Source organism: Myotis myotis, unplaced genomic scaffold (assembly GCF_014108235.1).
Source record: "Myotis myotis isolate mMyoMyo1 unplaced genomic scaffold, mMyoMyo1.p scaffold_m19_p_4, whole genome shotgun sequence".
In the NCBI taxonomy this organism is placed as follows: Eukaryota; Metazoa; Chordata; class Mammalia; order Chiroptera; family Vespertilionidae; genus Myotis; species Myotis myotis.
Window position 1 is genome coordinate 12,700,860 of NW_023416346.1, and position 24,549 is coordinate 12,725,408.

The 24,549-nt window shown below is 51.5% G+C and overlaps 1 protein-coding gene across 2 annotated transcripts; it reads left to right on the forward strand.

Moving 5' to 3' along the window:
• Window positions 1-713: 713 nt before the first annotated feature.
• HAUS7 (HAUS augmin like complex subunit 7) lies at window positions 714-24,546 on the forward strand. 2 transcript variants are annotated; one of them, XM_036305146.1, is made up of 11 exons: window positions 714-949; window positions 2,235-2,350; window positions 6,946-7,013; window positions 9,773-9,834; window positions 14,984-15,075; window positions 15,498-15,635; window positions 15,725-15,809; window positions 16,312-16,524; window positions 17,612-17,723; window positions 22,648-22,711; window positions 24,345-24,478. In XM_036305146.1, exons 1-10 carry the CDS (start codon window positions 782-784, stop codon window positions 22,671-22,673), a joined length of 1,080 nt encoding a protein of 359 aa, XP_036161039.1. In that variant the 5' UTR covers window positions 714-781; the 3' UTR covers window positions 22,674-22,711; window positions 24,345-24,478. The 2 variants fall into 2 exon arrangements, with proteins under 2 accessions (XP_036161039.1, XP_036161038.1); XM_036305145.1 differs by lacking the exon at window positions 22,648-22,711 and having other exon boundaries at window positions 24,345-24,546.
• The last annotated feature ends 3 nt before the right edge of the window (window positions 24,547-24,549 follow it).

Genomic DNA, 24,549 nt, shown 5'->3' on the forward strand with positions numbered 1-24,549 from the left:
ATCTGATCAGCAGGTCTTGGGGATGTGGGCATTCACTGAGCTGGGGGCTTTAGAAGTATGGGAGATGACCAGCTGACAAATTTCATTCCAGACTTATTTTGAGAGATGCAAAGAAATGTGTGAGTGGACAAGGCAGAAAGGAGCCGCAGAGCCTTCCATGAAGGCCAAAGACTGTCTAGGGGAGGAGGAGGGGGAAGTAGCAGGGCCCAGCATAATAACAATAAACTTTTATTCTTACATAGTGCTTTTTATGTGCCAGGTACTGTATTAGGTATTTAACAACCCAATGAAGTAACTGCTCTCATTATTCCCATTAAGTGAGGTTAGGTAACCCGCCCCAAATCACACAGCTAGTGACTGTTGGGGTCGCATTCGAACTCAAGAAATTCCCCTTTAACTCCAGTTGTGTGGGAAACAGGAGATAGAGCATAGCCCTGGGAGACTGGACACAAGTCCCAGTTCCATTCAGTCCCCAAAGCTCCCCTTCATCCTCCCAGGGAGAACCCGACCAAGGAGCGCCCTCTCCTGGAGGAGGCTCTCCCGCATGCGTCACCGATCTGGTCGCCCACGCCAGTGACGCGAGCCAGGCTGGTGACTGAGAGCCCGCCCAGGCTCCGCCCACTGCCTCGCCCCGCCCCTCTCTGGCGCGTGAGAAACCCAATGGGAAGGCGCGGTGGAGGCCCCGCCCCGTCTCAGACTGGTGGGCGGCAGGACTGCGGCTACTGCGTGATTGGCAGCAACGCCGGCCTGTGAGCCCCGGGCGCCACGAAGAGCCTGAAACATGGCCGAGCTGGGTGCTGCTGCTGGTGCTGCCGCTGCTGGTGCTGACGCTGGCGCTGCTGCTGGCGGTGATGCTGCCGCTGGCGCTGGCGGAGGCTGCTACTGCCCGGAGAACCAGGCTGAGGACAGAGAGTCCAAGCTAGCCATGGAGGTGTTTGAGAAGCTGAAGGTGCTGCGGGCCCAGGGAACCACCCGGGGCGGCGGCGGGGTTGGCGGGCCTCCCGCGGAAGTCGGTGGCGCTGTGTGCACCGCCCCTGTCTCCCCGCTGCGCTCCCGCTATTGGGAACGCCTCGAGGGGTGTCCGTATCTGCTCCTTGGGCGGTCCCTGGCTTTCTTGCTGTCTCCATGGCCAGTGTCTGCTAGTTTTGGCCGGCGCCTTCTGGGCGCGCGAATCAAGTGCAAGGAGGGGGAGGGAACAGACCGTTAGTTTCGAGGGGCGGGGGGGGGGGTCCTGGGGAGACAGGCGGGCAGGGTCCATGCCCCATGCCAATCTGCGTCACAGGCCAATCTGCGTCACAGGCCAATGGTGGTGGTAATGAAGAAGCCCACTACTCAAGTTGGGTAGCTGTCCCTGGTTCCACTCTCCCGCCCCTCTCCTCCTTCCCTCCCCCTTCCCCCGTACCCCTCCCCTCTCCTCCCGTTCTGTTCTCTTCCCCTCTCCTCTGTCTCCCCTCCTCTATCCCCCTCACCTCCCCCCTTCCCCTGTCCCCTCCACTTCCCCCTCCCCTCTTCTATCCCCCTCCCTTCCCCCTTCGCCTATCCTCCTCCCCTCCTCTGTCTCCCTCTCCTCTACTTCCCCCTCCCCTCTTCTTTCCCCTTCTCTCCCCCTCCCCTCCACTTCCCCTCCCCTCTTTTTCACTTTCCCCCTCCACTCTCCTTCTCTCTCTTCCCCTCCCTGACCCTCTCCCCTCCCCTTTTCCCATCCCCCTTTCTCCTCTCCTTTTCCCTTTCCCTTCCCTCTCCTCCCCTCCCCTCCCCTCCCCTCCCCTCCCCTCCCCTGTCCTCCTCCCCTCTGCTCCCCTCCCCTCCAGGAGAGGCCCTGTGGGCCCCATCTCCCTCCCTGTCCTTTTAGTCCCTTAGCCAGGAGCCTGCATTGACGTCTCAGAATCTTGCTAAAGCCCTTATTTGCTACTAGGTCAAATTGCTATGGGAGCCCAGAGAGGGGCGTATTTTAAGGAGGTGGGGTGGCAGACTGTCATAGCTGGGGATGAGAATGAGGGGAATTTACCCTTGGGCAAGATGGAGGGGAGGACGCTGCAGGGTGCACACGGTGGGGGTGGTGGACAGTGTGCCCGCAGGCAGTTGGAAGTGCTAACAAGCCTGGTGCGTGCCCGGTGGCAGGTGGCAGTGAACATACATGGAGGAGCAGCAAGGGCATGAGCACAGACGTGCATTGCAGCCCTTCGTTGATTCTGGTTTTCTAAAGCTTCCTGGCTTTCCCCTTCCTTGCTTAGGACCTCCAATGCCCCTTCCTCAAGGGTCTTCACATCAAACAACCAGAGACTGTGAAGCAACTGCTGTGTACTCCCTCGAAGTACCGCATGGATATCCTGCAGTGGATGTATACACGGTAATGGAGCGGCTGCTTCCTCCCCCATTTCAGTGACACACGTGGTGCCACTCAACCCACCTGAGCCAGATAGGGTTTGTTCTGTCCCTGGTTCCCTCTCCCGCCCCTCTCCTCCTCCCGTCCCCTCCCCCCTAACCCCAGGGGCTCTGTTCCCTACCCCAGATCACTGTGACAACAGCTGCTGAGGTAAGAAGTGCCAGCTATGGAGCCATGGTCAAATTTGGGGTGAAAAGGCCCCCCCACCATTGCTTTGGGGAGTCTCTTCACCACTTGGCTGAAGTACTCAGCTTGGCTTCTGAGCATTCTTTTTTTTTTTTTCTTTGACTACTGATTTCCGGACTGGAAGGAGCCTGAGAAATGATCTACTCACTTTAGTCGTTTTGTGTTCAGGCTGGGAACCTGAGGGTCAGGCTGGCGTTGTAACTGCCTCGGGTCTTATCACTCAGGAGTGACAAGCAAGCCAAGACCCCCTGTTTCCCAGTCCTTCAGGTCAAGGTGTGGCCTGGTGTATGTGCTTGGCACTGTGTAGGGCAGTGGTCGGCAAACTGCGGCTCGCGAGCCACACGCGGCTCTTTGGCCCCTTGAGTGTAGCTCTTCCACAAAATACCACGTGCGGGCGCGAATGTACAGTGCGATTGAAACTTCGCGGCCCACGTGCAGAAGTCGGTATTTTGTGGAAGAGCCACACTCAAGGGGCCAAAGAGCCACATGTGGCTTGCAAGCCGAAGTTTGTCGACCACTGATGTAGGGGAAGCAAAGCCTGCCTTGATGGCAAGGGAAAGATCTAGAAAGTCCACAGAATGTCTGTTTCTTGGGAGCAGCAGCCCCTGAGCTGAGCATCTGTCTTAATGCTCCAGTGGGGAAGACAGGCCTGTGCTTTTGGACATGAGCCCTAAGGATGCCCAGGCAGGGTTGGTATAGGCGTCTTTCATGAGGCCAGGCCTGGGCCTGCCCCTCTTCAGCCTGGCCTGTCTGCCTTTGCAGCTGCAGAAGACACCTGGGCAGGAGCCTGGCAGTGGAGGATCGAGGGTCTGGCCTGCACCCAGCTGGTGCCTGCCGGGCCACCGGATGTCAGCAGGCCTGGCCCTGAGCTGGGTGTCCTAGGGACGGCCAGGAGGAAGGAGGAGGCATTTTCATGCTTAAGTCTCTCCTGCTGCCTTGCAGGCTCGTCCCTCAGGTTCACCACAGACCTTGGTATACCCACACTCATAACCTTTTGCTCTCGCTCACCTGTTCTCCCTCCTGGAAGTGCCCTTCAGGTCTCTGCATGTCACACATACTCTGACACAGCCTTCAAAAACCCAGGTCACACGTCCTATCTCCTTTATTTATTTTTTATTTTTTAAATATATTTTTATTGATCTCAGAGAGGAAGGGAGAGGGAGAAAGAGATGGACACATCAATGATGAGAGAGAATCATTGACTGCTGCCTCCTGCATGCCCCCTACTGGGGATCTACTTCACAAACCAGGCATGTGCCCTTGACCGGAATTGAACTGGGGACCTTTCAGTCCACAGGCCAACACTCTATCCACTGAGCCAAACCGGCTATGGATTATTTTTTATTATTTAAAAATTTTTTTTAAAATGAATTTTAGGAGAAGTGAGAAAGAGAGATAGAAGCATCCATGTGAAAGAGAAACACATTGCTGTCTCCCGCACACGCCCCGACCAGGGGTCAAACCTGCAACCTTTTGGTGCATGGGACAACGCTCCAACCCACTGAACCAGGGCGCATCCTATCTCTTTTTTAAAGGTCTCGCTTGCGGTGGCTCAGTGGTTGAGCATCGACCTATGAGCCAGGAGTTCACGGTTCGATTCTGTGGTCAGGGCACATGCTCAGGTTGTGGGCTCAATCCCCAGAAGTGAGCATGCAGGCGGCAGCCGATCAATGAGTCTCTCTCATCATGGATGTTTCTATATCTCACTCCCTTTCCCTTCCTCTCTGAAATCAATAAAAATATATATTTTTAAAAAAGTCTCCAGTTTCCAGAGCAAAACATATTCTTTCTTCCCCTGGACACCCACAGCCTTGGAGCACACTCCTGCCAGAGCCCTCAGCCTGTTGCTTTTGTCTTGCCTGCTGTCCCATTTGGCTCTGCAAAGCACTGGGAGCTGCCGGGGCAGGTACCAGGCAGAGCTTCCCCACCAGCCCGGACTGCAGCGGTGTTGTACTGACGAGGGCCCAGGGGCACATGCGCACTTGTGCCGTTCCAGGTGCCTCAGATTCGGATGGGTGCCCTCCAGGAGCTGGGGCTTTAGTGGCTGCAAAAGGCCAAGACACGAATCCCAGTATTGGGCACACCTCCATAGTCTGAGTGCCGCGGACACTGGCAGGGAGGAGGTGGCATTTGACCTGGGATGGAACAGGTGATGGTAGGTGCTCATTTCCACAGGAGCAGGGAGTTGTGTGGGAGGGAGAGCCAGGTAGCAGCAGCCTGAATGGCAGCCCAGGGCAGCTCACGTGGAGCCTTGCAAGCCACATGAGGCCTTTGAATTTGGTGCTCTGTGCAGAAAGAGCGTGGGACCAGGGAAGTGCCATACTGAAATTGGCATTTTGGCAAGGTGACTCGGGTTCTGTGGCAGATGGATTTGGAGGGGAGACACCGGAGGCAGGGAGGCCAATATGGAAGGTGTAACAACAGCTGCAGGGAAAGATGGCAGGCTCCTGGCTCAGAACGGCAGATGGCTCACATGCCAGCCATTGCCAGCCCTGGAGCAGCCAGCGCCTTGTCCAGGAACCTGGGAGGAGAGAGAGAACTGAGAATAGCCTGGACTAGTGCTGGGGTCTTGAGCTCCCTCCCAGGAGGGGGGGAGGCCGAGGCTATGGCTTGGAGATCCTGGGGGAGGGAGCCCAGATCTGCCTGGCCAGAGGAAGCTGGGCACTGGGTCGCTCTGCTGGCCAGAGAGGCATGGGAGCAGTCCACAGCTGCATTCCTCAGATGCTTTTAATACTTTTTTGAACACAAGAAACTGAATCCTTTTAATGATCCCACGCTGGCAAAAGTGCTATAGTCCTTTCAAGAGCCTGAAAAGAGGATTGGACAGAGTTCACTTCCCCCCCAAGTTCATGTTCGCTTTCTTTGCACGTGGCTTTCCATTTCAGCCCTTGTTTAGGGCCACCTTGTTCACCCCTCTCTTGGCAGAACCTGGGAGCTGCACCCAGCATTGGCTGGGGAGCTCAGCACGGCAGCTCTTGGTGGCCTAAATGCCAGTTGAGCTGGCCCTTGGTGCAGGAGGGGAGCAGAGCCACAGGGCCCCCTGGGTGGATGAGTTCGTGGAACATGAGTTTCCTTGGCTCGCAAAGAGCTGTACTTGCTTTCAAGGCTTTGAACGCTGTTCATTTCTGTCCTGCTCCCTGCTGCTCCAGGAAAATCGACTTTAATGAAAGCCCTTCCCGAGCAAGGTCACTTAGGCTTTTACGGACTTGTTCCTTAGCGTGTCGAAGTGCTTTGCTGCGGTTCAGCCTGCTGGCCCGCTGAGCACTCACCAGTGCTTGGTGCCTTGTGAGCGGGAACGTTGCCTGGCAAGCAGGCCCAGGGGCCAGCCTCCTAGCATTTCACAGGGTGGGCGCTTTCTCCTGCCCTTTCTGCCCCTGCCTTTTTTGGCAGAACAGGGATGGGGTGGGGCTGTGTTGCCTTAATGAGGTATGAAGACAGGTGCAGCTGAGCAGCTGAGGCTGCTGGGTCCAGCCCCCTCTCTACTACAGTCCCAGGGGTCCCAGGCCCCACTAGCTCCCAGGGCCCCAGCATGGTCAGGGCAGGTGTGGCCTGGGACAAGGCATTTGTAGGCATGGCCCCAGGGAAGGAGCAATGAGCCCTCCCATGGAATAGTCAGCGTGATGAGAAGGTGTGGTCTCTAGGTATCTTGACGCCTCTTGTCTTTATGTAGGGAGGTCCCACCATGGCAACCCGCTCCTGGGGCTCCCACCATGGCCTCCTCACAGAGGAGACACAGCGGGAGGCCTGAGCTGCGTGTCACTCGTGCTGCCTTCCAGGCACTGTGGCCCTTACTGCCTTTGGATGTGGTCTGTGTCTGGAAAGGGTTCTGTCCATCAGCTCAGCATCTTAAGGCAAGATGCTTATGAGTGGCCACTGTTTCATTTATCTGTGTGGTGTCATCGAGGCTGAGGCTCCGCCACACTAGGAGGGGCAGCTAGAATTGCTGTCTCACCACCCAGGAGGTGGGGCGTGTGAACCCAGAGCCCATAATACTAGGAGCCCCCAGATGGCTTAAAGTTGTGACCTGGAGTTAACCCCGCAAATCCTCACTGCTGATTAAAAAAAACCAACAAAACACACTTTCTTTTTATTCATTTCAGAGAGGAAGGGAGAGGGAGAGATAGAAACATCAGTGATGAGAGAGAATCATTGGTTGGCTGCCTCCTGCATGCCCCTTCTGGGGATCGAGCCTGCAACCCATGATGTGCCCTGACTGGGATGGAACCACGATTTCTTGGTTCATGGGCCAATGCTCAACCACTGAGCCACACTGGCCAGACAGTAATTCACTTTTTAGAGTTTGTATAAGGAGGAGTCGTGAGGGTGCCTCTGCAGCTCACTCAGCCCTGACTGGTTTTGCTCTTTACCTGCAGGGCCTGTCCCTCCTCGGCACCGGTTCTCAACCCAACAAGTAGGACCCCAGAAGAAGCGAAGATCCAGGGTGAGTCTGTGTGAGGGGAGTTGGGAGTTGGGTGGTGGATTCTGGGCAATTCTGAGCGTGTGCATGGCCTCCTTAGTGAGGTATGAATTTCCCACTGGACTGGTGTTTTCTTCTGGATGGTTCACACCCTGTGGATGTTGTTAGAATCTTCTAGAATCAGGCTTCCTCCCCCACTGATGTAGCAAATGGGTGAGCTGTTCTCATAGGGGCATGAGAATAAGACCAAGAACCTGTCACCCTGCCAGTCCATCCCCTGAGGCACTGTGGACAGAGACAGCGGTTCCTGCCGATGCCACTGATGGTTACGTCCCTGTGTCACTGGTGTGTGCACGTACACACTACACCTGGTATTCCTAGGAGCACACCGTCAGCTGGCCCCAGGGGCTTGTCTTGTAACCACTTCTTTTCAATCCTCTCTTGGCAGGAACTGTCCGTAACCCAGTAATGGGCATTATTAGATAAAGGGCAACCAATTGCGGTCCTCGGGGTGGTGGCTAACTCTTCATCTTCACATGATGTCTCCAAAAGTTGAAATTTCCACGGGCCTGCCTTTGGCCCAACCGCACCAGACTGGAGTAAACTGGACCCTGGAGTCCTGATCCATGTCCCAGCCGGCACTGCCAAATTAATTAGAGTGGGGCCTTGACTTACGAGTGTCCCGACTAACGAGTTTTTTGAGATACCAGTTCTCTCAGCCGATTTTTTGCATTGAGTTGATAGAGTAATTTGAGTTAACGAGCCCCTTAAAGAATTCAACTCTGTAAGTCAAGGCCCCACTGTATCTGAGTGCAGTTGTCCCTGAGGCTCAAATAGGCCAGAAGAACAGGGCATTGTATCTCGGAGCCTGCAAGGCTGACCTGGGGGCTGGCCTCTCCCGTACCGTGTCCGCTACTTCCCTGCTGACAGGACCATGTCCAAGCCGGGTGAGCCTGGCCATCAGACAGCACTTGCATTGTCTAACACACATGCACGCACAGGTGCTAACCCCAGCCCACAGCCTTGACCTTGCCATTTCCGGCCTCAGTTTTCTCCTCTGTAAAGTGCCACAATAACCTCAGCTCTGCCCACCTAGTGGGAGTGTGCTGAGTGTCCAAGCAGGTGATAGACGTGAGTGCTTGTCAAAGAGTGTAAATGGGAATCACCAATCCATCGAACAAGTCTTTAGTGGAGCACCCGGCACTGTTTTAGGTGCTAGCAGTGCAGCAGGAAGTTATACTGCTCTCACGGTGCTTAGGTGCTAGCGGGGAAAGACAGGTAATAAGCAAAGAAGGCAGCCAGATTCTCAGTATGTGGATGGTGAGAAGCACTACAAACAAAGGCAGGAGCAGGCGAAGTGGTGCCTGGGTGGGTTGGGAGAAGGGTTGTGCTGTTGACATAAGAAGGCCAGGGAAGTCCTCTCTTTGGAACAGAGACTTGCAGGAAGGGAGGAAGGGAATCCAGTAAATGCCAAGGAAAATAGTGTTCAGGGCACTAGAACAGCAAGTGCAAAGGGCCTGAGGTAGGCTTGTGTGTGCCTGGCAGCTTTGAGGAACAGTGAAGGTGCCCGGGTGGCTGGTGTTGAGTGGAGAGCAAGGGGAGAGTGGTGGGGTGAGGTCAGAGGGGGATGGGGCCAGATCCAGCGAGGCCTTGTGGGCCACAGAAGGATGTTGACTTTTACTCTGAGGAAAGCTGCAACCTGCCTTTGGGTTTCACAGGGTCCCTCAGACCACTGGGCTGGGAATAGGAGGCCCAGGCAGAGGCAGGGAGACCGTTGGGAGGGTCTTGCAGTGACCCAGGCTAGAAATGGGGGCGGGGGAGGGGGAGTGGGAGCAGGGTGCTGCCCAGATCCTGGATTTATAGTGAAGGGATGAGGGTCAGCCAGACTCCCTGAGGCTTGGATGTGGGCTAAGCAGGAGAGGGGCCAGGGAGGATACAAGGATTTGGGGTTAAGGGCTGTGGGCAGAGCAGGTGTGCTTGGGGGTATAACTGGCATTGGTACAGTGTTCCAGGATTACTAATACTTTCTCATAGATGCGCTGCTTGCTTCCTGCACCAAACCTTTCAAAGCAGATGCCAGAGTTCTGCCTGTTCTGTCACTGAGGCACGTGGGGTAGGAGATGGGCTTTGCCTGTGAGGGTAAGGACACTGCCACTGTGCTAGGTGGGGGGTGTGGAGTTGGCATTGGCCCGAGGCTTTTTGGCTCCAAGTCTTGGCCTTTCTCTGTATACCAGATGGTTCCTCAGAAAATACCCAGGGCACCCTGGACTCAGTTTCCCAACTTGTAAAATGAAACTAAGGCTCACTTCCTAGGGTTGGTGGCAAGAGGAAAGGAGATGATGACATGCAAGGTGTGTAGGAAATTGACAAATGGGAGCAATGGTTCCTTTTGCTTTGGCCTGGCGAGGTCTCCGAAAAGACAGCACACGGAGTGTTTGGAAGGTTCTCTGACCTCTGTCAGCTCCTCAGGCAGCTGTAGGTCCCTATATGGAAGACCATGGGATTTGACCCCTTATTTTTAGGTGAGGAAACTGATGCCCAGAGAGGGGCAGTGACTGGGTGCAGGTCACACAGCAAGAGGGCAGTCCTGGCACCTAGGTGTGTGGTCTACCTGCTTCCTTATCCACCTGGGTCTTTCAGGCCTTGTGGGCACTGGACCTGCTGACACTGGAGCAGGAACACCCTTCCCTGAGAACTACTGGGAACCCTGCACCCCTGGGTGCATGACGTCCTCTCCTATTTGGGTGGGTATCTGCAGTAATAGAATCCTTGTGTTCCAACAGTGATGTTGTCAGTGAGCCGTGAGCTGATGCTGACTGGGCCGGTTACCGGGGACATCCTGATGGTAAGAGAGGGCCCTCTCTGTCCCCACTCATTCCCACCCCTGCTCCCTAGCCCCCCAGGGCAGGAACCCATAGGATTCCTTGAGTAGAGCGTAGCCATTGCTGAGGAGGCCGAGGCTTCTGATGACCAAAGGGACTGAGTGCATCTTGTACTCGGTCGATGACTTTCTACACACCAGCACTGTGGTAAGTACTTAACATGTCAGTAATTGTCACGCCCACCCTTGGCAGCAGTACTTGTCTTAGGCCCATTTGACAAGAGAGGTGACAATTCCCTCGAAGTCACCCAGTGACAAACCCAGGCCCATGACTCCTGAGCCCATGCATTTTTCCCCATGTGCTGCCTTACTGCAGGCTTCTCTACAGAGGCGGCTCTAATCCACCCTCCCACCCCCATCCGTCACTCCTGATTCAAAGAAAGAAACCCTGCCCTCTACTCTTAATATTTAAAAAAAAAATTGAAGTAATTATTTCCACATTTCGGCTACTATAAATAACGTTGCTATGAATGTTCCTGTATACGTTTTTGACGGAAGACATGTTTTCAGTTCTCTGGGGTATACAGTTAGGAGTGGTATATGGCAAGGAGTTGCTAGGTCATATAGTAACTTGACTTTTAACTTTTTAGGAACAGCCAAACCATTTTCCAAAGTGGCTGCACCATTTTTACATTCCCACCAGCAACGTGTGAGGTTCCAGTTTCTCCACATTCTCACCACACTTACTGTTGTCTTTTTGGTTCCGGCTATCCTGGTGGGTGCAAGGGCGATCTCATTGTGGTTTTAACTTGCATTTCCCTGATGACGAATGATGTTGAGCACCTTCATGTGCTTATTAGCTATTGATAGATTTTTTTTTTTTGAGAAATGTCTTTGTTCAATTCTTTTGCCCACTTTTAATTGGATTATCTGTTTTTTTATTGTTGAGTTATAAGAGAATCATTGTTGAGAGAAAATCATTGATCGGCTGTCTCCTGCACGCCCCTCACTGGGCATGTGCCTTGACCCGGAATCCAACCATGACCTCATGGTTCATAGGTCTACGCTCAACCACTGAGCCACTCCATTGGTTCTTATTTTTATTTTATTGATGTCCTTTATCAGGTTGAAGATGTTCCCTTCTATTCCTATATTGTTAAGTTTTTATCATGAAAGGGTGTTGAATTTTATAAATGCTTTTTCTGTATCTGACAATGGGGTTTTGTTCTTTATTTTATTCTTCCTTTGTTTGTAATGCTCCAAGTGTCCTTCTGGTATTGTTTCACTTCCATCTGAAGAACTGCCTTCAGCAATTTTTTTTATTTTGTATTATTTTTTAAAAAATATATTTCTATTGATTTCAGAGAGAGATAGAAACATCAATGATCAGAGAGAATCATTGATTGGCTGCCTCCTGCACGCCCCACACTGGGGATCGAGCCCACAACCCAGGCATGTGCCCGGACCGGGAATCGAACTGTGACCTCCTGGTTCATAGGTTGACGCTCAACCACTGAGCCCCTCAGACCAGGCCCCTTCATTCTTGATAGATATTTTCACTAGGTACAGAATTTTGGGTTAGCAGTCTTTCTCCGCAGGACCTGTTGAGAAATCTGCAGTCATTTGAATCATTTCCCCCTGTGGGTCATGCATTGTTTTTCTCCCGCTACTTTAACATTGTTTTCTTTGTCATTAGTTTTTTTCATCGATTTGATTATGTGTTTGTGGGAAGATTTCTTTGTGTTTGTCCTGTTTGGATTTGCTCAGCTTCACAAATTTGCAAGTTTGTGTCTTTTGCCATACCTGGAAAGTTTTATCTGTTTTTTCTCTGTTGCTCATACTAGATAGTTTCTGTTTGTTTTTTTTGTTGTTGTTTTTTAAAAAATATATTTTTCTTGATTTCAGAGAGGAAGGGAGAGGGAGAGAGAAACATCAATGATGAAAGAGAATCATTGATCGGCTGCCCCCTACTGGGGATCGAACACTTGACTGGAATTTAACTCGGGACCGTTCAGTCCGCAGGCCAGTGCTCTATGCATTGAGCCAAACCAGCTAGGGCGATAGTTTCTGTTAATGTTTTCAAGTTCACTGACTCTTTCCTTTGTCTCTCCATTTTTTTTTTTAATTACTTTTTTTTTATATATATTTTATTGATTTTTTACAGAGAAGAAGGGAGAGGGATAGAGAGTTAGAAACATCGATGAGAGAGACCGATCAGCTGCCTCCTGCATGCCCCCCACTGGGGACGTGCCCGCAACCAGGGTACATGCCCTTGACCGGAATCGAACCCAGGACCCCCGAGTCCGCAGGCCGACGCTCTATCCACTGAGCCAAACCGGTTCGGCCTTTGTCTCTCCATTTTGCTATTGAGTCCATCAGTGAGTTTTTAATTTCAGTTTTTCTATTTTTATGTTCTAAAGTTTCCATGTGTTTGTTTTTTTAAAATCTTGATTTCTTGGTGATACTTTCTATTTTGACTTTTGTTTCAAGAGTGTTCATGATGACCTATTCAGCATTTTTATGATGACTACTTTAAATTTGTCAGGTTACTCCAGCATCTGCGTCATCTTGTCATTGATGTCAATTGATTGTCTTTTCTCATTCAAGTAGAGATTTTTGTGGGTTTCTTCATGTGCCAAGTAATTTTAGATTGTGTCCTGGACATTTTGACTATTACTTTGACTCTGGGTCTTGTTAAATTTTATGGTGAATGTTTGTGTTTTAGAAGGCACTTAACCTGGTTAGTTTAATACGTTTTTTTATAGACTAGCGGTAGAATGCGGGTAACGTATAAATATGTTTATTTTTATACTTTTTTATTGCTCTAAAGTGATGCTAACATGCAGATATATGAATTCCAAAGGACAAAATTTGGGTCTCTAACACATACAATGGTGAATTATGTATGTACTTCCAGGTATAACGGTAATCAATCTATTCAACTGCAAAAATGGCCCGCGCCACCTGTTAGCGAGCGATAAAAACTACCCGCAAACAATGTGTTAAGCTTCCTGCTTCTCTGGCCTGTGGTCCCAGTGACAGCTCAGTTCCCACAGCCTTTGTGCCATTTGGGTCTGTCCTGCACGTGCGCCACCTGGTGGTTGGCCTGGGACCTGGGCGCTGGTTTCTCCCCTGGCTTAGTAATCAGTCTTCAGAATGCTCATCAAGATCAGATCCGCCCTGACTGGTTTGGCTCAATGGATAGAGCGTTGGGCCATGGACTGAAAGGTCCTGAGTTCGATTCCAGTCGAGGACATGCACCTTGGTTGCAGGCTTGATCCCCAGTAGGAGGCCTGCAGGGGGCAGCTGATCAATGTTTCTAACTCTCTATCCTTCTCCCCTCCTCCCTGTAAAAAATCAATAAAAATATATTTTAAAGAAAAGATCAGATCCACCCTCACATGGGGCAGAGAGGGCGGGGGCGGGGGTGGGGGTGGGGGGTGAGATAGGGTGAGCCCAGGCATTCATAAACAGATTTCTGGGGACATTTTCCTGAGCTCTTCCCTCCCTGTCATCTCTTTGATACGATCTGGTTCCTGGGGGAAAGGGCTTTCCTTTTCCTTTTCCTCAGCCGAAAATCACTCACATCATGACTGCACCACAGCAGCAGGAGGACAGAGAGGAAGAAGGGGTAGCAGGATTTGGCCCCATAGCTCCACCAAATGGAGAGGAAGTTTCCCTGCCTCCAGAGTGTTGCCCCTGCTGTTTTCTGCCCTCAGCCACTTTGGTCGCCGCTGCCACCCCCACCATCCTATTGCCAGAGGTCTGAGATCTGAGAGAACAAAGAAGAGGGAGCGAGAAAAGGCCGGGGATTTCTCCTGCTCTCTCTGCACATTAGGGGTTCTCTTTTCTGGAAAACTCTGTACCACTGTGCTCTCTTCTGGGTTTGGGCTGGGCTGAGTGCAGGTTTGGGGAGAGCAGAAGAGAGAACACAGCCAGTCATCACCGTCTCAGTGGTAACCTTGGTTTCTGTGCCTCCCTATACTCTTTCTGGCATTTACCTGTCTGCAGCTGCAGACACCTTCGTCCCACTCTGAGAGGTGGGCATTTCATGAGAGAGGAAGATGGCATGTGTTGATTTCAGAGAGGAAGGGAGAGGAAGAGAGAGAGAGAGAAACATCAGTGATGAGAGAGAATCATTGATCGGCTGCCTCCTTCACGCCCCACACTGGGGATTGAGCCCAAAACCCAAGCATATACCCTGACTGGGAATTGAACCATGACCTCCTGGTTCTTGGTTGACACTCAACCACTGAGCAACACTGCCAGGCAGTGCAAATGCTTTTTGGAGGGCTTTATAGTAAGCCACCAGTGAGGCTGGCTGAGTAAATCATTCTAGTGCAGTGGTTCTCAACCTTGGCTGCACATTAGAATCACCTGGGAATCTTTTTAAAATCCTGATTTCTGGGCTTCATATTCCGGAAATTCTGTTTCTTTGTTATGGGGTGGGGCCACAACGTTAGTAACAGGTGCGCATGTACAGTGCGATTGAAACTTCGCGGCCCATGCACAGAAGTTGGTATTTTGTGCAAGAGCCACACTCAAGGGGCCAAAGAGCCACATGTGGCTCGCGAGCCGCAGTTTGCGGACCACTGGTCTAGTGCATTCCTCAGAATAGCAGGTGTGCAGGGCAGGGCAATGAGGAGCTTCAATGGAGCAGCAGGCCCAGCTTTCTTTTTGCCATCCTTGCTCACATGGCTCTCTGGAGCAGGCCAGGCCTCTCGCGTTAAAAGTGGGTCCTGGGGATTGACTGCAAGCCTTCTCCTCTTTCTGGAAGGAGGGAGGCTTTATACTTCTGAAGCCTTTAGCTACTGGCTGGGCAGCTGCCTGCCGGGAATCCCAGCCACCTGTAGGGCAGGGAACTAACTCAGCTGCTGCTTGGGGACCCTGGCTAGAAGACTGACCATGTGCCGCCTGCCAGGGACAAGTCCTTGATCTGCCTGGGAGGAGGAGCAGGGTCGGTGCAGGCCACCTCCAGGGCCCCATCTTGTGCCATCAGCCTGGTCGTTCCTGGCTGGGGAGGGTGATCCGCTGAGCAGGACAGGCCTCCTACTGGAGATGTTTCCGGGTGGGGACCAGGCTTCTCTTTCCCACTAGCCGCAGCAGGGTGGGGTGTGTGGCGGGGGCTCCCAGCATGCCTTGTCAGTGAGCGCATGTGGTGTTTCCTGCTCAGGGCCGGGGTGGCACCCTGGAGCAGCTGCGCCTCATAGAAGAGCTGTTGGATGCAGTGCGGAGTATGGCCACCGGATGCCTCATCATGTCCAGGTAGAGTCTCGGAACAGGCCCTCCACAGAATGGCCAGCAGGTGTCCTTGGTTCTCCATCTGGAGCTGGTGGCCAGGGGACCTGCTGGGCACCTGGGCCTGCCACCAGGCACATCTCTAGCTGGGGTTTCACTCCCTGCCCTGGTGGCCGCAGGTGCATACTGGCCCAGGTCCCAGGCTGTCAGGGTGAAAGGGGTTGGGCCTGCTCAGGCTGTCCCTGCTGGTGGGCAGGGCTTTTGGAGGCATGGCGCTCAGCTCCGGTTACCAAAGCAGGCGGGGACTGGAGGAGACCCCTTCTCTTGGCCTCTCGGCCAGCTCTTGCTTATCCTCTTGGGCTTTCCCCATGGGACCTCAAAAGGCTGCCAGCACAGTCCCCGGATGCTGTGCTCCGGCTAGTGACTGTGGCCCGGGGCTTTCTCTGCAGTGTGGAGAGGCAGTTCAAGAAGACCAGGGAGGAGAACGAGAAGATACTGGGGAGCCTCTTCTCCAGCCCCCATCTGCGGAGTCTCCTGAGACCTGACTGTAAAGCACGTGTGAACACACATGTTTATGACAGCAAGAGGTATAAGCTCTGCATGGTTCTGTGATCTCAGACACTCTTCCTTCCACGTGTGGCCTGTGACGGAAGTGTCCCCCCTTCTCTTCCTGCAGGAAGGTGAACGATGACAAGACTGTGCTAGTGATGGTCAAGCAGCTGCAGGAGAGCGTGGACAAGCTGGAGGTCCTGCGGGCGGAGGTGAGTGTGCTGGCGCCTAGGGCCTAAGGCACCCTCTCTTTACCCTGAGCTTAGGTGTTAAGCTTGTGAGGCTTAAGTGAGGTAGCGTGTGCGTAGGTCCTGATGGGCTAGAATGCAGTGGTTGCTCAGCTCACGTGAAGGGGAGTGACAGACAAGCTCTGGGCAGGAGCTGGGAGGCTTCCTGTCAGATGCAAAGGGTTGGCCTCAGGTGGACTGCACGCCAGGCCCTGAGCTCCAGGCTTTCGTGTGCTGCCTCGTGTGCAACCCTCCCAGCAGTCCTTGGCTTGGCTTCCTTATTCTCCTGAGAAGGGCACTGATGCCCACACAGGCCGCAGTGGCAGGGCTGAGGTCAGAAGCCAGTCAACCTTGCTCAAAAGCAAGTTGTTCTTTTCCCCACTGGTCTTTGGAAGCCTGGGGTGGCCCCTGCTGGGTGGAAGGGACCTGGTGCCCCATGAGCAGGCAGGGCAACCTCAAGGGACCCTCTCTCTCTGGCTTTGTGCAGCACAAGAAAGCAGTTGGTGTAGGCAGTGCCGAAGCTGGCATTCTGGAGCAGAAGCTGCGTCTGGTCATCTCTGACTTCCACCAGCTCGTCCTGGCTTTCCTGCAAGTGTACGACAAAGAGCTGAGCGAGTGCTGCAACTTGGATTGCCCCTTCATCCACCCGCTCGGCCCCATCGTTGAAACTGTGTGCAGGACTCTGATTTCATGCCGCAAAGTAAGAATCACCCTCTCCTCTCCCACTGTAGGCCCCAGCCAGGGACCCTAGGGCTGGGACAGAGGGCTGGGTGGGGCTTGGCCCAGGCTCCCTGTGAGCAAGTGGCACAGCTGGGTTCTAGGCTCCGCCCTCAGCCTGGGACCTTCAGTGGGTTGAGGCAGGAGATTCTCTTGTTGCCGGGGAGGTTAATCTGATGGCTCCTCGAGGGCCTCACTACACTTCAGGGGGTGTTACCTGAGCCAAGACCCTGGGCCTGAAAGAGGTTGTGCACTGCCTGCACTGGGTGCTCATTGCCTGTGACACTCTTACTCTTTCACTGGGATTTTTATTGTGAGCATCAGTGCATATCTTTCTTCTTAGAAAGCATGATCTTAGTGGCTGCAGAGTATTTCGTTCCAATTTTTGTCCCTGTATTGGTCTCATTCTTGCCTTCACGATACACCCAAAAGTATCCTGGCCTGTTCTTGTGTGTCTGACCAAGAACTATGGCCTACAGCCACATGCTTCCTGTTTGTGCCCTTGACTCAGCTCAGAGAAACAGGAGAAAGTGGTCTCACGCTGCCGAGCCAACTATGTGAATATTTACTCATTAAGTTTTACATTTCAGAGCCCCAGAGCTGATCTAAATGCAGGCTTTGGTTATGATTATGAGCCCAGTTGCCATGCGTAGAAGTCTGACATTGGCTCAGGGCTTCTACAACATTTGTCTTGGTTATATAACAGAAAGGCTCCTGTCCTCTCCCATCAGAAAGGCCCTTTAAATTGGGGGCAACAGTTCCCCAACATGGAATATATTCCCACTATGCCATTGGCTTTGTTTGGCTACCAGTGTGGGATGGGGCACCTGATAGTGTGGTGTCCCCGCTGGGCCAGGAAAAAGGAAGTTAGGTTGCAGAACTCTGATTGGTGAGCCTCCAGGTAGCTGGAAGTCCTGCTGTCACCCTTGGGTATCCTTGGGGATCAATGCCACATGCTTGAGGGCCTAGGGAGGAGCACACACTGAACGTGAACCTGGGTGGGAAGCAAGAGATGCCTTCTGTGGGTCAGACCACAGCACTTAATGCCCACACATTTCCCTCCCTCTCAGCTGTTGAAAGCAGTGTTGGACGTCACTGAAACTTCGGCAAATGCTGTTGAGACTGCGGAGAAGCAGCAGGAGGGTGGGCAGAGCTACGGTGCCAGCGTGGCGATGAGTCTGGGTACGTGGTCACCACTTTATATAGCTGCAGTCGCAGACAGGGCTATCCCAGTGCACCTTGGCTTAGCACCTGCCTCATGCCAGGGTTCCTTGTGTGCTCATCCAGTATTTGGGGAACATTTGGGGACTGGCCCCTTCTGCTTTTGACAGATTATAAAATCAGAACATTAAATTGTAGAAATTTGGGGTGACCCAAACACATGCAGAGGTAAAATAAAAAGAATGCAATATCCTGTCCCAGAAATAGACCAAAATATTTGGTCTATTTCTCTCTATTCCTTTTTTTAAAATACATTTTTATTGATTTCAGAGAGGAAGGGAGAGAAAGATAGGAACATCAATGATGAGAGAACCATTGATTGGCTGCCTCATGCATGTCCCCTCATTGGGGATCGAGCCCTCAACGTGGGCATGTGCCCTGACCAGCAATTGAACTGTGACCTCCTGTTTCATAGGCCAACACTCAACCACTAAACCATACCAGCTGGGCTCCTTCCATTCTTTTTCCTCTCATTTTTTTATTTCTTTGTATAAGTGAAGTGTGATAACAACACATGTACTTTTATATTATAACTAGAGGCCTGGTACACAAAATTCATACACAGGTAGGGTCCCTAGGCCTGGCCAGCAATCAGGGCTGTTTGGGGCCTTGCTGCTGCCGGCTTCATTCCACACCACCCTCTGGTGGTCAGTGTATGTCATAGTGAGCGGATCAAACTCCTGGTCTCCCATCAAACTCCCAAGGAGACACTTGGCAAGGGGACATTTCGCATGTTAGCCTTTTATATATATAGATGTTCTTTCCCTTGGACCTCATTATAAGCATTTTCCCATGTTCTCAAAGTAGCATTTTTAATTATCAAACACTGTTCCATTCAGCCATTTGCTATTATTCGCTTACTATCTTCTGTTACTGAGCCTGTAGGTCACTTTCAGGTTTTGAGGGTAATTCTTAATGCTGTTGCAGGGTTTATAATAGTGTAAGATGAAAACAAGGGGAAGCTTTGCCATTGGGTAGCACTTAGGTAGATAATGGTCTGCGTGGTGAAGTAGTGTTCGTTATTTCAAAGGTTGGTGATCACACCTTGAGAAAATGCATATTATTGAATGCTGAAGGGTAAATGCGGAGTAAAAAGGAAATGCACTAGATGACCTCACCTTTCTAAAAGGAAAACAGTTTAGCCCTAGCTTGTTTGGCTCAGTGAATAGAGCATCGGCCTGTGGACTGAAGGGTCCTGGGTTTGATTCCAGTCAAGGGCACATGCCCAGGTTGCAGGCTCGATCCCCAGTGTGGGGTGTGCAGGAGGCAGCTGAAATCAATAAAAATATTTAATAAAATAAAGGAAAACAATATAGAAGAACCTCTCGTAGGAAATGGGCCAGAACGTAAACATTGTTTTCTTCCTGTTGGAATCAGAGGTGGTTTAGTTTAATTTGTTTCTTTATCCTGCTTTGTAGTCTTCATGTATTCCCCCAATAAACACATATTACTTAGGTCCGTGGTCGGCAAACTGCAGCTCGCAAGCCACATGCGGCTCTTTGGCCCCTTGAGTATGGCTCTTCCTAAGCCTTAGGAGTACCCTAATTAAGTTAATAACAGTGTACCTACCTATATAGTTTAAGTTTAAAAAATTTGGCTCTCAAAAGAAATTTCAATCGTTGTACTGTTGATATTTGGCTCTGTTGACTAATGAGTTTGCTGATCACTGACTTAGGTAGTTCCCCCATTGTCAATCTTTTAAAAGGGATGCAGCTGCCCAGATGGTGTGGCTCAGTGGTTGAGTGGCAACCTATGAACCAGGATGTCATGGTTTGATTCCCAGTCAGGACACATGCCCAGGTTGTGGGCTCGATCCCCAGTAGGGGGAATGCTGACGCAGTTGATCAATGATTCTCATCATTAATGTTTATCTCTCTCTCTCTCTCTCTCTCTCTCTCTCTCCCTTCCTCTCTGAAATCAACAAAAATATATTTAAAAAATAAAAATAAAAAGGATGCAGTGAACATGTTTATACATAGAGTGTAGGTCCCCACTTTCAATTATGTCCTCAGAATGGGCTCCATTCATCACCATTTGCAAGGCCAAGCGGTTTCCATCTTGCTGTATCATCAACAGCGCTGGATTTGATCCTTCTGACATTTCCACTGCTGGGTAGGGGCAAAAATGTAGCTTAATTTACTTTCAATTAAACATTTTTTTTCTAAGTTTATCTTTTTATTTTGGAAATATACATTGAGAAGACTTTTTCTCTGGTAAGAAATAGAGCCTTTAGGGAGGTGTCTCAACTCCTAGGGGTAGAAACATGAAATGGTTGGATATTTTCCCCGTGCAACTGCCCCTTTATTCCATTTCAAATGATTTTAAAGTGAATACTGTGTAACCATGACCCAGGTTGAGAGCTAGAACATGCCTAGCGGCCACGAAACCCCTCACATGCCTCTTCCTGCCTACAGCTAACCGCTGTCCGGACTTGGTGATGATTGTGTCTCTGTCACTCTTACGGAAGTCCTTGTACACTTGTACTCTTCCTTGTACACTTCCTCCTCTTGTTTTCAAGATTCTCTTCGTCTTTGGCTTTTGACAGTTTGATTAGAATATGTCTCGGTGTGGATTGCTTTGAGTTTATCCTTTTGGAGTGTTTTCAGCTTCCCGGATGTGTGGCTTCATGTTTTTTATTAACACCCGGCCGGACAGTTGACAGTTCTTTCTTCTCCTTCAAGTCCTCTTTGCTCTGAGCCTCAGGGTCAGCCAGACGTGATCACTTAGGGCCCTCTCAGGTCTTTCCTGGGAATCTGCACAGCCTCGAGCCTGCATACAGCTTTCAAGGTTCCCTTGTGGGCATCTCGTTCCCCCAGCCTCTCCTATCATGCTTTCTGCTTAGTCTATTGTTTGTCTCAATTCTTATCCACCACCTCAGGCAGCAGGTACTAAATCATGTGCCGATAGCCGTTTCCCCCCGAGTATACCCCCAAGGAGAGGTTTTAGGCTGCATAGCCTCTGGGCCCTCCCTTCGGAGGCTGTTTTTGCATGAACTCTCTAGCTAACCCTCTCCTCGGGCTTCTGGCCTTTCCCCTCTCTTGGCCTTGGCACAGACACTTGCCATATGTATACCGGGCACTCAGATACCTCTCTTCTTTTGGACTGAACTGCAACAGAATCCTCCATTTTAAAATATATCCTAACATTTATCCTAAGCACCACTATCACTATGACTCTCACCCCCAGTGTGTGTAATTGCTGTTAATAAATTACAGTCCACGCTGTCATTAATGTAATGGTGATCATTAGTCTTCTGCACTGCGTGCCATCTCAGCCGTGGTCACGGGGCTGGTGGCAAGTTTTACCTTTTACTTTTCTTTTTAAAATATATTTTTATTGATTTCAGAGAGGAAGGGGAAGGGAGGGAGAGAGATAGAAACATCAATGATGAGAGAGAATCATTGATCGGCTGCCTCCTGCATACTCCCCACTGGGGATCAAGCCCACGACCCGGGCATGTGCCCTTGACTGGAATCAAACCTGGGACCCTTCAGTCCATAGGCTGATGCTCTATCGACTGAGCCAAACTGGCTAGGGCAAGTTTTACCTTTTAGATAGGCACCCTTTTTGTCTAAGATGTATGAACCCCACCCTCCCCCTTACCCTCCCCCTCTGTGCTTTGTTGGGTGGTGCTGCCTTACACATAGAGGGCTTACTGCATGTCCAAGTTCAGTTCCTGATTTTGTTTGAAAGGAGTTCTTGGGCTGTAGACACCCCAGAGGCACAGTCCATGCCAAGGGCCAGTCGGAATGGCCTGTGCATTTCCCCTGTTCCCACCTGAAAACTTGAGGGCACAGGTCTTCACGACCTCCTCAAGGCCTCCCACTATGGAAGGTCTGTGTGTCTGTGCTACTTCCTCTCCCAGTATAAGAAGCTGGGCCACCAGTCTGGGTGCCAGTAGGCGGATTATGTTGGTTGCTTGTCCCATTGTCATTCACCAGTCATCATCTCCATTGGGTGGACCTGAGGCCCCACTTGACTTCCCAGGCCTCCGGAGTTCCCAGTGCCATGAAAATGTCAATGCACTTTGAAAACAAAGCATCCTTGTCTGTGCTGGGGGTGAGGGAGGGAGTTGACAGCACCAGCACGGAGAGATCGAGATCGTAGCAGCTTTCTGGATGCTAGAAAGTGGATGGGAGCAATTTGATGGATGCAGGGGGTGGAGAAAACCACAGCATTGGGGGCGCATGTGTACCTGGTGACCCACAGCCCTGGAGAGGGGGCATTGGCAAGTAGGCCGGAAGCAGAGGGCGAAAGCCAAGCAGGTCTTTACAGGTTGGTGCTCCCAGTGAAATGGACCCTGTTGAAATGAATGAATGGTAAACCCAGGCAGCAGCCCAGTTGAAGTCCACCTGTTTCTGGCCTCTGAGGGTCCATGGCATGGGCTGATCCCCGTCTGTTCCTGCTGCTCTGCCCCCAAAGAGCTCCTTTGGTGGAGGGCAGACCTTGCAGGGAATGGAGACTCCACCAGAACACAGCAGGGCCAGCGCCATGAAAGACAGAAGACCTGGAAAGCTGGGCTAATGGCTCTTTCAGAGAAATGAACTCGCATATTCAATACAGCAGGTCCTCGAACAATGTCCCTGTGGTAGAATATTGATGACATGCTATTTTATCCCTTAGCCCAGTGGTCGGCAAACGGCGGCTCGCAAGCCACATGCAGCTCTTTGGCCCCTTGAGTGTGGCTCTTCCACAAAATACCGACTTCTGCGCATGGGCCACGAAGTTTCAATCGCACTGTACGTGCGCGCCCGCACGTGGTATTTTGTGGAAGAGCCACACTCAAGGGGCCAAAGAGCCGCATGTGGCTCGCGAGCCGCAGTTTGCCGACCACTAAGGCTTAGCCTATGGTAGAATTGCTTTCATTATATGTTATTTTTACTAGAGTCCCCGAACTCACTGACATCATGAAGTGTGAAGCCTTATACCATGTCCAAATGAAAAGCAAGGTACAGAAAAACAAGCAAACACTCCTACAAGTTAAAAAGGCTTGCCAGCGTGTTGAAAAGTCAATAGAGAGGTAGACAACAAAATGAGGCAACAAATATCTAAGAGTAGAAAGAAAACAGAGAAAGAAAATGAACACAGAGAAGTAATGCAGAGGCCTGATCCAGGTGGCTAACAGGCTCTCCAGAGAAAGAGAGGAAGGAACATGGAGGGTGGAGGATACCAGTGAAGCAGCAGGTGCACAGAGCTGAGGGGGTGAGTCCAGTTTCCAAGCCTAGAACAGATGAAACCAAAGAGACATGTGCCCAGGCCCACCCAGCCTTCTGAAGTCCAGAGTAGCAGGGACGCAGGGCTGGGGCACAAAGCTTCCAGAGAGAGAGCCTGGGGCTTCCGGCCTGGGATCTGAGACCCAGCCAAGCTCAGCCAACACAGGGCCAGGTAGTGACTTGAGTCTGGGACAGAGTGGAGACATGTTAACTGATTTATCAGCTAGGGTGGGGGCAGCCTGGGAGAGCAATGGACTGGAGCAGCGGTCGCTGACCTTTCCGGACCTCATGGACCACCGGTTGGTGACCGCTGGGCTAGAGGGTCTAGGGCAGTGATGGCGAACCTATGATACGTGTGTCAGAGGTGACACGCGAACTCATTTTTTTGGTTGATTTTTCTTTGTTAAATGGCATTTAAATAGATAAAATAAACATCAAAAATATAAGTCTTTGTTTTACTATGGTTGCAAATATCAAAAAATTTCTATATGTGACACGGCACCAGAGTTAAGTGAGGGTTTTTCAAAATGCTGACACGCCGAGCTCAAAAGGTTCACCATCACTGAAGAGGTTGGGAAAACCTAAGGATCCCATGAAGGCAGATGATACTCAAGGTGACTTAGGAAGAACCCATCTGTAGAGCAATGTGATCGCAACAGGAAGAGTGCTATCATGACCCCAGTGAGAGCCGAGAGCGTCAATGTCAAGTGGGGAGGGTGTTTGGGACCCATCTGGGGTGGGCCAAGCTTGGTCCCAGCTCTGCCAGGAGTCTGCCTGCTCTAGCTTCTCCCTGAGGCCAGTCACCTTGAGGCACACCCCATGATTCCTGAGCTTCAGAGTCACCCTTGGGACGGGCAGGACCAAATGCCAATTAACTACCTTGCCATGTGGATGGGCAAGGAGGCAGGGAAGCAAGTTGGTGGAGGAGAGAATAGGTGTGTGTTTAAGTTAAGGCACCACCGCCAGGGAAACCCCCATACCCAGCGTGGGGGAGAGGAGTGAGCTCAATGCCCCCATTCCATGCCCAGTGGTCATCTGAAGTTGGTACCTTGAGAGGCAGATGCGTGTTGTGGCAGTGTCCCCCACCCCTGAAAGCAAAGCAGCAGGTCACCACTAAGGACCATGTCATTTGATTTGTGTCTGATTGAGTCACAACAACCTGTCCCACCCCCCTTCCATCTGCGTGGCCCTCACTGCTCTCCAGCACATGGTCTCTCCAGCCCCTTTAACAATGACTGGTTCAGTTGTTTCTGGTTCACTGTGGGAACCAGCCCCATGGCCCTCCCCACCCCACCCCCAGCGGTAAGCCCTTTGGTGGCCATGGGAAGCGCTAGACTCACTTTGTGGTTTGTATTTCTTTGCTCTGCAGCCGCCAAAATGGAAGAACTAATCCAGAAATATAAGCTCTTCAGTGTAAGTCTGAAAAAGAGACTCGAAGAAGGCTTCGATCTGGAAGTTGCACTCTGAAGAGCCAGGCAGCCGGGGTGACCGAGCCATCGGCAGGGGAAGCAGTTATAACCCTCATGTTCTCCAGGCATAGCCTCCAAATGCATGGACCTTCAGCTCCTTGTGGG